Below are 15712 nucleotides of genomic sequence, written 5' to 3' on the forward strand. Positions count from 1 at the left end.
ACTGGGTTTGCAGACATCTGGCCACAGGAGCTCATCACCCCGCCTGGAGAAGCGAGATTGTGGGAAAGAGGATGGGGCATTGCATGGTGCTGTATGTTGCCTGCACTGGGAGAGGGCAGGTCCAGCCATCCGAGCCCTCCTATCCCACTTGGTATCTCACAGGGGTCTGTGCTGCTGGCTTGAGCCTGATAGGGGGTGGGACAGCACACTCAGACCTAATGTTCTGCCTGTGCCAGGGACCCCTCAGGTGGAGAAGCAACCCCTGCTCAGCCATGGGGCTGGCCCTACCTTCCCCCAGCAACATCCACTGCTTTCTTCTGAAGTGCCCATCATTCATTCATGTGCCTCCAGTACATGACCTAGTGCTCCCGCACTACAGAGCTGCTGGGGCTCAGGTGCTTCCAGTGGCTGGCAGTCACCCTGCATGGGGACATGGAGAGTTGAGGTAATGTGGAAGACAGCCTGTGGAATGGAGCATGTGTGGAGACCACGGGAAAGAGCAGGGTCTGGTTTGGGAGCATAAGAGTACATCTGGGATGGCATGTTTGAAGCAGCTCCAGAAGATGAGTAGTGGACATGTGGCAGTGGCAGGAGAGGGAAGAACAGTCTCCCACCACCCAGCCATGGTGAAGACACCTGGTGACCATGCCAGGGTTAGGCAGGCACTGACTGCCCAGAAACACCGTTACCAAAGGTCTCTGTAAGTCTTCTCAGGGCATAGCACAGGAGATGTCTGCCTCAGCTTTAAATCACAGGTTCATGAAAGTCATTCCAGTTGCTTTTGTCTCCTGTGCAGGTAGTGAACACATACACCCCAGGAAAGAAGATCTGGCTGGAAGGTGTTGGTGCAACCTCATCTGGAGGCATGAACAACCTCTCCGATTCCTATGCGGCCGGGTTCCTGTGAGTTATTCCAGCTCGCCGGCACCAGGGTGCTGCCATCCCCATGAACTTTACAGGCTTGGGTGCTGCAAAGCCTCTGCAGCCAGAAGAGGGCCAGCTCTGCACCCAGACACCCCATCTGTACCCGTACAGTACTCAGGCTGCCCAGCAGCCTGGGCACCAGTTTTTGATCTGTAGTATCTCTATTACCTCTCCTCAGCTCTGCTTTCCTGCAAGTGACCCAGCCTCTGGCATAGCCAGAGAAACAGATTAAGGAGGGGACCACTCGGGATCCCATATGGGTACTCACTGTATGCTCTCAGGGCACGGGTGTGGAAGGGAGGTGTGATCTAAGCATGCCAGCTCTGGACCCCAGGGCAGGCATCCCAACAGGTTTGCCTTGCTCAGCAGCTCAGGATCACTCAGGCTTCCTCCTGCTCTGCATTTTTGGTTCAGGCTGCAGCCACTCATCCCTGCGTGCATTCACTCCCAGGGCATCTGCACAGGGAAGCACTTGTCAGGGCTCTGCTCTAGGAATCATTTTCTCTCCTCCAAAGCTACAACCATTCCTGGCTCCTGGGGCTTGCCTGCTGGCAGAGCCCCATGCCATGGCCATCCTACCGCAAAGCCCCAGTTCAGATCTTCAGAGCTGGCTGTGAGCACAAAAGATGGAAGAATATTATCCAGGCTTTAAAGGGAGGCATGGGGACATGCCTGGGTTATAGGGGCTGCAGCAGGCTGTGAGGATTGAAGACTTTGCCCAGGGGATGTGAGGAGACAGAGTGGTGCAAAAGTCCGGTCCCCCTGCTGAGACAGTGAGTGCAGAGTGCTGGCAGGCTGGGGAGCACCCCAGGCTTTCGGCACAGGTTTGTGATGCTGGGTGCACACAGAGGCTGAGGCACAGCATTGCGACACAGCTGGGGCAGAGATGTCTGCACCAGGGGAGAGGCATGCAGGCTTTCCAGGGCAGGAATGGTGGGACCTGGTTAATACCCAGCTCACAGAACCACCTGAAAGCTTCAGCTCAGGTGCTGGAAGGAGGCACCAGGTTGGGTGCTTGAGAGAGCGATGCCATGTGCCAGAGTGTGTCTGTGTCGTTGGGGCTGGGTGGTCCCTGCACAGCAGCCTGACTCTGCTCCCTCCATCCCCAGGTGGCTGAACACGCTGGGCTTGCTGGCCAGCCGCGGCATCGACGTGGTGGTGCGGCACTCCTTCCTTGACCACGGCCACAACCACCTGGTGGACCACAACTTCAACCCCTTGCCGGTAGGTCTGCCTGGGGGCATCGCGCTACCTCTGGCTTCTCCCTGCTCGTCTGGGGGGATTCTCTCCTTGTGGCCCGTCTGAACTCTGCTTGAAAATGAATTTTTCCAGATCTGTTTCTTGCTGCATTAATAGGAGACGTTAGCTCATGCCAAATGCAACATGTTGGAGGCAGACGGGAAAGCCATACCACTTTAGCTGAAACTTCATCTAGTTCCCATACTCCATAGCACAGGAGGGAGGCTGGTGCCACCAAGGGATGCCCGTTCAGACTGCAGAGTTGGAGGGAAAGAGGGAGGTGGCAGAACCACCAAGCGTGGCACTGGGCAAATAGCCGGATCGCTAGTGGTGAGCTGCGGAAGCCAGGCTGGAGCCTCACCATCTGACTTCAGACCTCTAGAAATCAAGGTGAAGGACATTCCCAGCGTCACAGGGAGCAGAAGTCTTCACCAGTGCCCTGCAGCATTCCTTGCTCTTCGAAAACTCCCAGCACATCTGGTGCTGATAAAGAAACCATATGAAAACCCTGTTAAAAGTAGCAGGTTTCCTTTTCCTGGGGGGGGGGGGGCTAGTAAATATGCTGGCTTGTAAGTGGAGAGCCTGGCAGAGTGTGTGGAAGCCCTGCATCTCCCCTGGAGGAGGTTTATGGGTCCATGACAGAGCAGACACTGCCAGCAGGCTGGGGATCCATGTCAGAGAGGTGCACAACCCTGATATTGTGAACTTGCTTTTGATGCTGCACTGGGATCTTGCAGGGGGCGGCTGTGGGGGTCAAAGGCTGAGGGAGCCGCATCTCAGTCGGCTCTACCTACTCAGCTGATGAAAACAGAATCTCCACAACAGCATCCCTGAGCATTAGGGGAGGATGAGGGAGGTGTTGATGATACGAGGTCCCCCCCAGCATGGCTCCAGAGAGTAAACCAGTGAGCGGGAGATCATAGTCCCCTGCCTGTGCTAGTCCTGGAGCACCCAGGGCTGCTCCCACATGCACCCCTCCAAGAAGTGTACCTACCAGTTCTGGGGGCCCGAGGCCAGGGGGGAGCTTGGGGGACTTTGAACTTTGTTTGAGATTAATCTGAGCATGGGGCAAGCACTTGGTGGATTTCTTCTGAAGAGCCAATTCCCTTGGCAAAGCCACATCAACCACTTACCCCCTGGGGCCTCAGGGCCCCCCCCCCCCCCCAATTGTTCCTGGCTGGATGGGGGCAGTGGGTGGCGCGTGGCCATCTCTCCCAGCACAGTGGGGCAGTGGGTGGCCCATGCCCAGCTCTCCCAGCACAGTGGGGCAGCAGCCCTGGAGCAACTGGAGCAGAAGTGCAGTTAGGAACAGGATTAAAGCCAGGGAAGGAGTTAGAAGAATAAACCCCAGGCTGTTAAACACAATGGAGGTCTTTAAAGTGGATTTTGCTGTTAATTTAAAGATAAGTCTCCCAATAAGTTAGATGCCATCCTCCTCATGGCTGTTTCCTCACTGTCCCATGCTCTTTGGTCTTGATCCCACATCCCACCACTATGTTCCTGCACAAACACTGGTGGGTGCTTCCCCAGCCTCTTTCCCTCCACTTCTGTGCTGTTAAAGAGCCACAGGCAGACGCAAACTGACAGAGGATTTAAAAGCTGCAAACACCAAAAAGCCCAGCAAGACCGGACCGTGACCTGCTCCATGGGGCAGCAGCCGCGCTTTTCCCGTGGGAGCTATGAGGGAGATGAAAGCCCTTGGCTGTACCTGTGCGGGGCCGTGCTGTGAAACACAATCTGCTCATTAGCTGCCACGACAAAGGAGTTTCCACATGCCGGCTGGGCGTGAGGCAGCTGCCTGCTGAGAAGGGCTGCACCGCCACAGCATCAATTGCAGCTCCGGCTGGCAAGCCCACAGCCAGGGCTGGGCTCCCCATAGGAGCCTTTGCACCTCCTCGTCCCCTGCCATTACTGATCCCTGCTTGTCAGACAATGTGTTCCGATGCTGAGCTGAAGCTGAGCCTTTTACAGCAGCATCCTTAGGTACCAGGTAGCTGCACGGTCCAGGGAGAGTTTCCTGCATGGTCCAGGGATGGTGCGGTGATGCAAATACAACCCTCCATCCTTGGGCTAAAGAGCTTCCCATATAAAACCAAGTGATTTGTAGTCCATCGCCATACGAGCACTGCACTGCTGCCATGCAAGCCCTCCTCCCTGTCCTTCAGCTGATCCTGAAGCTGGTCCTTCATATGCTGCTGGTGTCATTCACAGTAGTACTGTCTTTATTAGGGCATATTACAGCAGATGGTATAAGGAAGCTTGTAAAGAGTGGTGTAGGTGCCATGTTGGGGGATTGAGGAATGCAGAAAACAGGGGTCATTTGGTGGACGCCGCTGTGGGAGTCTCAGCTTCTAAATCATATTTCTTTCTGCCTATCCTCTAAGGCTGCAGTGCTGAGGGGGATTTGTTATATTCAGGAGAAGGAGCAGGCAAATCACTGCACTGCTACACATATAGCAGGGTTATAGTCACTCTTGTGTCCCATGCTGTGAGCTAGTGAGTGGTAGCAGCATATTGGGTGGGCAGAAAGCACGGCTGCTCTCTGGGCATAGGCACCGCACAGCAAACCCAGGCAGCCTGGTGAGGTTCGCTCTGTGTTTTCTGACTGTTAACCTTGGCTTGAAAACAAACTTGTAAACTCTGGCCATTTTGATGGGAAATGTATGAGCACCTGGAACAGCTGCTTTCAGTCAAGGATGCACTGAAACCATGAAAGCAGAGGTTTAAGCTGGTCTATCCTGGGCTCTCCTCTTTGATGGTGATGCCACCAAAGTCCCATGCGAAGAACAGATGCTGCAGCAGGGGAAGGTGAGGCCACCTCTCTGAGCCTCTTTCCAGGTGCAGACCTGAGGAAATGGGTTTCTTTTGATGGATTGATGGGGAGCAGAGCAGGAGAAACTGGTCAACATGAGGTTCCCTGGCCTTGATGCAGATGTGGTCAGGCTGGGGAAACAGAAATGCTCCAGCTGACCTTCATGCAAAAGAGCTCAAGTGTTATAATGCTTCATTATTTTTGAGAGAACTGTTTAATGTATGGCTGGAGTGCTTTTTCTTCTGAGCAATTGGGGCAGCAAGCTGTATAATAGTCTGGGATTGTGCTTGAGAAGCCCTTCAAATAAAGCCCTTTGCAGGTGCATCAGTCTGCCTGCCTGCCCCTAAGCCCATCTATATATGCGTGGGAGAGAGAAGCAGAGAGGAGGAGGGCAGGAGCAGCACTGACATTTGCTCTTCACAGGCCAGTGCCTCTGAAATGCTGCTCTGGCATTTAGTAGGTCTAGGCTCATTTCAGGCACGCACTGTACATACTCCATCTCTCTTTCCTTAATCTCTCTCTGAAACAGTCCAGAGAGATGCAATATATTTATCGTATTGCATCCCTCTGGACTGTTTCAGAGAGAGATTAAGGAGAGAGAGATGGACTATATACACTGTACACACACACAGGTAAGTGTGAGCTTTCTCTTCAGATTGTTACAGCATGTTAAGGACCTTTTGGAATGCTCTTCCAACCATGCCTCTTTTTCATCCATCCTTGGTAGTGATTTCTGCTCCTTTAATGCACAGTGCTGTAACGTTATACCCATGTGTGGAAAAACTTGGGCAACACAAACCCCATGGAAAAGCCAAAGCTGAAATCCTGATAACTGTAGCTCCTTTTGGACTTTCTCCTAAGGACTGTGGATGAGGGGTCGGGTAGATGCTAAAACTTCTTTTCTGTGTATAAGTTTCATACACAGCATGAGAAAGGCCTGGAGGGATCACAGGGTGAAGCAATGGCAGGGGCTGCCTGCTCAGCTGTGGTAGTAGAAGACAATGTGATATTGCCTGTGAATTGATGGCGTCCTTGAGAAAGCATCGCAGCAGTGCAAAGGTCTGTGCCTGACAGTGCTGTGGTTGGATGCTTGGATGCTGCAAGTGATTTTTCACCTCCTTTGCTTAGCCCAAAGGCACCGATGAACTCAGTGGGAAAGTTAGTGCCTGTCCTGGAGGAGAGAGGACCCTGGGCTCAGATTGGGTCTGTCCTTAGTGATGTGTCCCCTTCCTAACTGGGCTTTCATAAAAGCCCCGGTGCATATGAGCTCGGTGCCAGGCTATGGCTCTCCCCAGCATTTCTTGGGTCCCTAGCGCAGAGCCATGGTGCAAACCGCATCCTTCGGATGCACCTGACAGTTTGGTACCAACGGCACCTGCACGACCCATCCTGAGCACCTCTCCAGCAGGGCACTGGCTGGGCTCCCTGGTCTGAGGATGCTCAGACGCAAGGGGCCCTCTGGTGAGGTGCCGTGCTGGGTGCCAGGGGCGTGAGCAGGTCCTCCGGCCACGCTCCCTCCCGCTGCACGTACGCGCTCCCCGGTGCGCTCATTAGCTGAGCTGGCTTGGCGGGAGACGCTGCTAATTGCAGCTGGGGAGGCCCCAGCCGCTTCCCGGACGGTGCCTCTCCCTCCCCTGCGCTGTGCAGGAGGGGGCCCTTCCCAGGCCAGGGCTGCGGGGCCAGGTCCTCACCCGTCAGTGCCCATCCTTCCCCTGCTATCCTCTTGACCGGTGGCTGCAGGGCTGCTGCGCTGGGCAGTGTCCAGAGGCAAAGAGGACACCCGTCATGCATAGGGGGAAGCGCACAGAGAGCCCTTTCCTGCAAGCGCTCCCGCTCCTGCCGCCGAGCCTGGCCAGCTGGCTGCGGGGCTGGGGGAATTGAGCCCCGCTGCTGTGCCGGCCCATCTGCACGCCCAGCACTGAGTCACTGTGCTGTGCACATGCAGCCGGACAAGCTCCAGGGGTAGGTCTGCGGCTGCTGTCCCCCTCAGCGGGGACCCTTGGCTTTGGGGTCGCTGATGGGAGGTTTGGGCTGCAGCGTGCCATGCGCTGCGCAGGCAGAGGACGAGGCATGGTCCCAAGCCTGGGAGCGACAAGGGGTGGGGAGAGGGAGCAGGTCCAATGGAGCCTGCACACACATGGAAACTGTTCCTGGTGACCGCAAATCTGCCACGCGGGCGTCTGGCACCCCCATCTGCCCCACACGCTGGAGCACTGGCTCTCGTGGGAGCGATGCCTGCAGACAGGGAAGGGTGGGAGAGGCAAGAGCAGGCAGATGTGTACAGGACGTTCACTCAGGCCACAGGAGGGAAGGATAAAATCCTAGGCAGGGCAGTTGTGCAGAGCAGAAAGGCTCTCCCAGGCTATGTGGAGCCGGAGCATGGCCTGCTGAAGGGCAGAGTGGAAGTGTTGTCCTGCAGAAATCTCCCCGCCAGCCTTGGCACAAGTGCCTGAAGCAGGTCTGAGCAGGGCATCCCCTCTACTGCCTTATCCTTTCAACCATGACCATACCATGTCTCCAGGACCTTGTCATCCTCTGCTCTCTGCACCCTCACTGCATTCAGCCTTCTAGGAGCCATAATTCTGCTCTGAGGCTTGTTTTATCTGTTGACAAGGAGACAGATTTAAATAAAGCACCTAAACTCTGCTTGCTGTCACAGCAGATTCAGGGCCCTTTCCTTCTTAGTGCACCATAAAAGAGTCTCTGAAGTACATATGCTTGGACTCTCAAATGCATCAAAGCCATGCTGTGGCCAGCAGCTGGGGCACCCACCCGCCGGAGCTGCGGGACATATGCAGACCCAGAGCCAGGCTGCTCCTCCTGCACCAGAGACTGGGGCAGACACACACTCTGCCCGGGACCAGCAGCAGCATCTTGTCCTTGATAGGATGGATACAGCAAGTGCCCACATCTCCCAGAGGCACCATGCTAGTGACCTGCCTACTTCAGTGGCAGAGCCATCCCGGGACCGTGGAGGAGGTGGGAGAGCAAGACCCTTCCCAGGGTGGTCTGGTGCTTGTCAGCGGGAGGGAGGGAAGTCGCATTATGGTGAAAAGCAGCAGCAGAACACAAAGCAGCAAAGAAGTTGCATTTGATTTCCAAGCCTTCTGATCTAGTGACTCTGTTCCCTTCCTGTGGCCTCCATTGCCTGGTCCCTGTTAGGGAGAGGTGATGACAGAAGAGAGGTTTGGCTGTTCCTCCATCTGCTCAGCTCCCTGGGAAGGTGGAGGCGCTGGGGGCCAGCTTGCACAGGGCAGCAGTAGGCAGGGGCCACTTCCCACTTGTCACTTCGCCAGTGTCTGGGCAGGCTGTCCCCTTGGTACCAACAGTGCCCAGCAGCAATTCCTGTGGCTGCTGCTTCCACAGCAGGAATTTTGCCTTTAATGTCAGTGTTGGGTCTTTCTCCAAGATGGAGAAAATGAGAAGAAACAGAGACAACGGAGGGGGGCTGAGCAAAGGGTAGCAGCTTGAAGGCTGGGAAGGCATGATGCTTATCGGAGGCATGGAGGGTTGTGCTGCTGGCACCCCTGGGGAAGACCCTGGGCTGTAAGATGAATAGCTGATGCTCACCCCAAACACAGAGCTTGTGGTGCTGCTGGCATCATTGGATGAGAACGCTGCTCTCCGAGCCCATGGGAGCATACACATAAGCAGTTGTTTGGGATGGGAGCAACTCTCCTGGCTGTCCCCATGTGCTGCACTTTGGGACTTCCTGCAGAGCTGTTATAAAACGTGACCTGGTTTCCTTTCCCTAACCACGTGTAGATATTCAGTCCAAAGGGCTAGACAAGAGCCAGCCTGCTGAAAGCTCCCATAAGTGTACACAGTGCACAACACAACCACAGCAGCAACTGTTCTGTTCTATGGAGCTGCTCCTAGCCTGGCTAATGGAGTCATTGCTCGCCCTCACTGTGCCTGACTCCTCTCCTCTCCCTCCTTAGTTGAATGGCACTGAGGTGCAGGACTTCAGGACTGCAGACCCTCATGTCACACTTCAGCCTAGACTGCTTGCAGCAGAGAAAGCTGCCAGGAAGATGTGAAGGAGGAAGGCAATGCAGGAAAGAGTGGTGTGAGATGAGACGTTCATAGCCGTTAGAGCAGGAAGGAAGAGGATCAGCACGGTGAAAGCAATGGATACCCAGGCAGAGACATCAGTGTCTCCGGGGGACTGGTGGTGGGCACCCGCAGGGATCAAGGCTAAGCAAGAAAGGAACTGAGTAGTGTCAGCTGATCCTTTCATAGGTGCAGGTGCCTGGATCAAACCAAGGGTCTGTCCTGCCGAGGAGGGACAGGGAAGTGTAGTCAGAGCAGAGGGAAGAGGCAAGGGGAGACTTTGCTGCAGCATCTCCATCAGTGCTGGCCCCATCCTTCCCTGCTGATGCCACCAGCTCCTGGCAGCCTGAAGTCGTCTCATTTGGGGCTGGGAGGAGTCTTGCTCCCCATTCATAGACTCTCTCTGGAGTGTCCCCATGATGCTCAGGGCACACCTGTAAATTACCCCAGTATGGCAGCAAATGCTGTAGGAGACTGCTCACCTGAGAAGGCCCTCAGGTCTTCAGGACCTCCACACAAGGAGGGTGCACACACAAAATGGCAAACGGCTCACATCCCCGATGTGAGGATAGGTGCACATGAGCTGTGAGGACAGCATCAGTGACTGCTCCCAGAGCTGATCATTTTGATTTCAGCAAGTGTTCCCTTTGGATGGAGGCTCTGCCCCACTCTGCTGGGGACCTCTGTCACAGGACCCTGCACAGGATTTGGGTGAGAAAGCATCGAGCTCCCACAGTCCAAGAAGCATGTAAAACTCAGGGATAATGTTAACAGCGGCATTCGTCCAGGTTTGCTGAAGGAGCAACCAGCCATGGCTTGAACAGGATGTAAGGACCTCCACAGGGAGAACGCTTTGGATGCTGAGGATCTCTTTAATCTAGTGGAAAAGAGAAAACAAGAACCACTGGTTGGAAGCTGAAGCCAGGCAAATTCAAGCCGAAAATAAGGAGTAGTGCTTAACAGTGCGGATGTTTAACTGCTGGAAGGGACTCCCTGGGAAGTGGCAGCTTCTCCATCCCTCCAAGCCCTCACAACCACAATCACTACTTTTCTGGAAGATGCTTTTGCCAAAACAAGCCGCAGGCTCTACAGAGGGATAAAAGAGCAAAGCGGTCGGTTCTGTGATGTACAGGAAGGCAGACCAGCCAGCTGTTATCGCCATATGGGTTGCAGGACTGCAGAAAAATGCAGGAGAAGGTGCAGGAATGGAGCAGTCTATAACAGTCTGGTGAAACTCAAGTGTGCCTGAGGGATGGAGGAAGAGCTTGGGCAGCTTCCGAAGAGGGAAGAAGCAAGAGGAAGAGGAGGAGGGCCAGCAGCAGTCAGTTGATGCTGGTGGTGACACAGGGTCACAGAGCCGTGTCCCACAGCCCCAGCCAGAGGAGGCTGTGCACCAAGGGTTGGCAGCCGCTCATTTGGAGTTTGGCTGCCTTTGCTGGTGACAGTCCCTGTGAGACTGAAGGGCTACAGCTCCCTTACTCAGTTTTCTGGTTATGGCAACGTCTTCTCACACATGGTGAGCACAGAGCTGAACTCGTGGGCTGTAAAGCTGTCTGCTGCCCCTGGGAGAGGGCACTGGCAATACGCTCCTGTGCCCTTCCTGATGGTTCTGGAGATGGGAGGTTCTAGTTAATAGGTCTGTCTGAAGGTCTGCCTAATCAGCCTTGTTTCCAAAAGCTGAAGTATCTAAAAGTGCCTGTAATGAATTAAAATGTGCAAACAGATCCAGTGGGACCTTCTGGGTCCCTGCCTGGGCTTTCCCTATCTAGTGGACAGCTTGTGGGTCTTCACTGGCCCCAAATGGCTCAGAAGATGTGGCTGGCCTGAGCTCTGCACATCAACTCACTTGAGACAAGCATCCTCCTGCCTGTAAATCAGGGGTCCTGGGCAGGAGACCTGGTCCTGAGGCACAGGATGGCTCTGCCTTCAGGTGCTCCTTGCCCGCAGCTCTGGGGGCTGCAGTGGCAGCACCGCTTAATGGGTCTGCAAAGTAATTAAAGCAAGAAAGCTCCCTTCAATTCCCATGGAACTAATAGCAGACCAGTCTCCTGTCTGCTATTCCTCCTCTGCCATTACAGCTGTATTGCTGGCTCAGCCCTCACATGAGCTCTCTGTGACTCCAAAACCCAAATCCTTTCTGCTGTTGCACTGGTTGGAGCCACAAATCAAGCTGGGCATTGCCACGGCTGCCTCTGCCAGGACGCCTGGCACTGTGTTGTAAGGCAGGCACTTGTCTTTGCACGGGGCATATGGGTGCTGCCAGCCTGGGGGCCACACTTGCACAGGGTTTGACATATTGGAGGGGATGCCAGGTGCTGTCAGAGGTCCAGGAAGAGGTCACTGACCGCTGGAAAAGCCATCCTTGGAACACAAGCTAGGTTCCAAGAGCAACTGCTTCTCAGGCTAGTCCCCATTTGAACAGGAGCCAGCATCTGCAGGTACCCAGCAGCCCCTGTGCTGGGGTTCACCCATACCAGAGGTAGAAGCACCCCCTGGTCCAGCTGCGGGAAGTGCCCACCCCAGCGGGGTTTTTTCCATCGTGCTAGGTGTGTGTGTAATCCATCACCCAAGTGCTCAGCGTCACCAGCTCCTGGTAATTTATTGCAAGTAATGTGACTTTGGCCCCTGCTGCAAACGGGCTCGTGGTGATGCGAAAAGCTGCTGCCGTCTTCAGTGCTTCCCTGCAGCCAGCTGAAGAGCTCGAGTGCCTCAAGGCTGGCGCTGATGACTCCTTTTCCAGTCCCAGGTTGTTTTTCTGGCCCTCCTTTGAACTCTCTTTGGTATTTCCACATCCTTCTCGAAATGGAGACTTCGGAGCTAGCCTTGCCAGCAAGGCGAGGTGAAATCACTGCTCTTCCCTCACCTCCTGCAGATGCTGGAGGGACAGGTTGGCCCCCATGCTCCCCTAGGGGCATTGCCTGCACCAAAATGCTGCACATTCAGAGGTGGTCATCTCACACTTTGCAGAACAGCTCACCCTGCATCACTGCTGACAGCCTTAACCTATCTCATGGCACCTGCATGGGTTTTCTTAGAAAAGCTGTGTACCCTTAGCTGGATCAGAAGCTCATAAAATGTGTCCAATGCTTCCCAGAGGGGCAAGCACGTGTCCTTGTGCCCAGACCAGGAGATGCAGAACAGTATAGCTTTGCCTGTGAATTGCCACAGTAGGAGCCCCAGGGTCAGCTTCCCCAGCTTTGCAGAGGAGCAGGGTTTGTCAGAGTGACCTTGGGAAAAGCATATGCCAAGACATGAGATTTGGCAGCAGATTGTGGGGCTGGGCAGCTCCCTGCACCCCCACATTGCAAATGTTGGTGATGCTGAGCCTTGAGAGTGGAGGGACACTGCTGTCGAAGCAGCAAACCCCGAGGGCAGCACTCTGCCCAGAGGGATGAGTGCTCAGCCAGAGGCTGGGCCTGCTGGTGTCAGCTCTCCATTGCAACAAGGCCATCATAAGCCCCCTGCAGAACAGCTATTGAGATACATATGGAAATCTTGAGGGTAGCCATGAGGTCTCTGGCCTCTACCACTCCCATAACTTGTGAATGAAAGCAGCATCTCATCAGTGGAAATATAAGAGGAGGTGAGAAACTGCAAGGAGGCTGCTTAGGGAGACTTGAGAGCCTGAGCTGACAGGTAGCTCAAGGCAGCAAACTCATTTATTTTTAACTCAGGGCCATGTGGCTGTGCAATCTCACCGTTGGCTTTGCCATAAACTCAATTACTCATCCAGTGACACTCACGAATCAGCATGGCTCCCCGGGGAGCCAGGAGTGTGCCGGGCACTGCTTCTCCTGCCTGCAGTGAGCCTGAGCAGGGTGGCATAGCATAGTTTCCCACAGCAGGAGAAGGCTGGCACAGCCCCTGCAGCATGGTGCAGGCAGGGATATCCCCAGGATGCCGGGCAGTACTGCCAGCCAGCAGGGACAGGGATCCATGGGCCTCAGGGACCCATGGGCCCCAGGGACAACACATGTCTACAGTACTGAGCCACTGCTGCTTGACCTCTCTGGGACCTTCGGCCTCGTGGCTGAGCCTCCTTGGTGTGCACAAGCTTCTCGCTTCACCCTGGCATCTCCTCCAGGGCCTGGGGTTTGGAGGGGAAGCAGTTACCAGGCTGGTGTGGCACAAAGCCCCGTGGTTTTGGCTGGGAGCAGCAAGAGGAAAGCAGGAGGCAGGTTTTCCTCCAGCGCCATGGCAAAAGCTTACACAGGAAGTGGGTCTTTGCCAGGCCAGCCCAGTGCTGCTGGAACAAGTCAGCTTCATCTGAGCTGGGCTGGAGAGATGATGGGATGGCAGTGCGGTCTGGCCAGTGGGTATTCGCCTCGTGCCAGTTGCTGCTGCGGCACTGCTCTGTGTTTCACCTCCTGGCCTCTCCATCCAAAATGCCTGTTAATAGTGGCTCTTTGAGGGCTTCCCGCCCATGGGTTGGATACATGTATGAGGGATCTGTGCTTCCACCTGCCCATCCTGCCCTGTAGCCTTGGGCCCTGGAGACCCCATTCCCACCAACATGCCCCTCTGGGGTTGTAGACCCCATCCTGGCACCATCGTGACCAAGCAGGGCTTTTCTCATGCCTCTCCAGGCAGCGTGCAGAGCCACAAGGCGCTTGGGCCATGCTCCTTTCCACACCAGCAGCCCTCCTCACTGCGTGGGTCACATGCTGCCAGGCAGAGCAGCCCCTGGTGCCGGTGTGGCCACCACTGCTGCATGTTCAACATTGCCCACAGGGATGGGGGATCATCCCAATTTCTCTGGGGCAGGCAGTCAGGGTTGCACAGAGGGGGGTTATCCAAAGTACTCATGTGTGCAAAGATGCCCCAGCACCCAGGCGCTGCCCAATGCACCCAGATGCAGCACCCAGAGGGGCAGCATGAGAGGCTCCATCTCTCCAGCATCACCCAGGGTGCCCAGAGCAGCAGCAGGACCAGAGTCCCATCCTGCAGAACAGCAGGCGAGTGTCTGAGCCTTTCCCTTCCCACAACCCTGCTTCATTTACCACACACCTCCCAGCTTCTGCAGCGGATGAGTGGGGGGCCCTGCCGGCAGCGGCCTCCGTCACTGCACAGCCTCACCTCCCTCCCCAGGGCTTGGGGCCCATCCTGTGTGCCGAGCGAGGCTGTGCCCTGAGGGAAAAAGTAGTATGTGGTGATGTAATTAAGGGCTGCATCATTAACGCATGTGTGCAGGGGATTAACAGTTTCTATTTCTCGAGCGCTTGACTTTCCCGTGCTATGTTCATGGGTGCTTAACTGCACAGGAGAAATACCTCTGGGAAGTGGAGCACCCTCAGCAGTGTGGCCATGAACAGAGCTGGAGAGCACAGAGGTCTCTGGTGTGTTCCAGCCCCATGTAGAGAGTGGGGTTGAGGGTGACCTGTCTACTACAGAGACATCACCATCCCATGTGCATCAGCTGGAGCTGCTGCACGGGTCCACAGTGTGGCTACATGCAGGTCTGTGGGAGCATGCAAGGGCATCCATGCTGCTCTCCACGCTCCACAGCCCAGCCAAAAGCTGAGCTCCTTTAGAGGGTATCGGTGTCTCTCAGTGTAGGCAGAGCAATATACTCCTCTCTTAAACTCTTTCCTGGAAACAGTGATGCCATTTGGGCTTGCAGTGCATTAAAAAAGGTCACCCCGAGGCAGACTTCTGGCACACGTTTTCACCCCAGCAGCCAAAATTTTGCTAGCAGGGTTCCTCTCGTGCCCACTCCCACTGAGAGTCAGGGGGGCTGTTGTGCTGCTGACTGTCCCCTTTGTCCCCCAGGACTACTGGCTGTCCCTGCTCTACAAGCGCCTCATCGGTCCCAAGGTGCTGGCAATCCATGTGGCTGGTCTCCAGAGGAAGCCCCGGCCCGGCAGGGTCATTCGTGACAAGCTCCGCATTTATGCTCACTGCACCAGCTACCACAAGTAAGCGGGATGAGGGAGGCTGAGGGCTGGAGGCTGGGGATAAGCGGGACCCTCAAGATATGGGGACCACCGAGGACATGCTGGGGCAGGAGCCCAGGGGCTGAGCAAGGTGGGTTGCCTTCCCATAGGACTCACTCGGGTGCTGCTCTGGCCGCTGTCACAGCACAGGGAGCGCACGGGAACTGTGATGCCTCCGATGAAAGTCACGGCAAGCCCGCGCCTGGGAACGGGGCCGGCCGGGGCCGGTGCGGTGGCCACGGAGCAGCCCCGGCAGCAGAGATCAAGAGGGTGGATTTCACACGAGGGGCCCCCGGTCGGTCGGGTTACCCGCAGCCCGCACTGCCAGGGAGCCCGGCCTGGTTATTGTTTCGCTGATAAGGTCTTTGAAAGCGCCCCAGCGAGCCGGGCGGGGGCAGCCACCTCCTCCGCAGACACAAGTTGCTATTGTGGAGGAGGAGAGACTGTTTCTTTACACAGTCCAGATGCTTTCAACATGCCTCCAGCTCAGTAGGAAACCTTGTCCAGTAACTGACAGGTGCAAAGTGCTTTATAGCCATTGTTTGGGGCTGCCTGATTAGGCAGGGACAGAGGATCAGTGTCTGGACCTGTCAGTTAGGTGCCCGGGGTGGCGGGGGCAGATGCCACTCGTGCACAGAGTTCCCCTCCGTTCTCAGCCTCCTCATTGCAAGGCCTTGGAGGAGCTGTCCCGAGACTGCCACTCTGCCCTGGACAGCAGCACAGCACCCTCTCGAGCTGTGCCACTCCTGGT

General features: G+C 55.7%; 1 protein-coding gene across 1 annotated transcript in view; it reads left to right on the top strand.

Annotated features, from left to right (window-relative positions):
- The window catches only part of HPSE2 (heparanase 2 (inactive)), a 111083-nt gene that overhangs the window by 94032 nt on the left and 1339 nt on the right, over nt 1–15712 (top strand). Inside the window, exons 8-10 of the mRNA XM_030488425.1 lie at nt 797–903; nt 2034–2148; nt 14798–14943. Coding sequence (XP_030344285.1) covers nt 797–903; nt 2034–2148; nt 14798–14943 — 368 coding nt within the window. The remainder of the gene's footprint in view (nt 1–796; nt 904–2033; nt 2149–14797; nt 14944–15712) is intronic.

The sequence above is a fragment of the Strigops habroptila genome, chromosome 5 (genome assembly GCF_004027225.2).
Source record: "Strigops habroptila isolate Jane chromosome 5, bStrHab1.2.pri, whole genome shotgun sequence".
NCBI lineage: Eukaryota > Metazoa > Chordata > Aves > Psittaciformes > Psittacidae > Strigops > Strigops habroptila.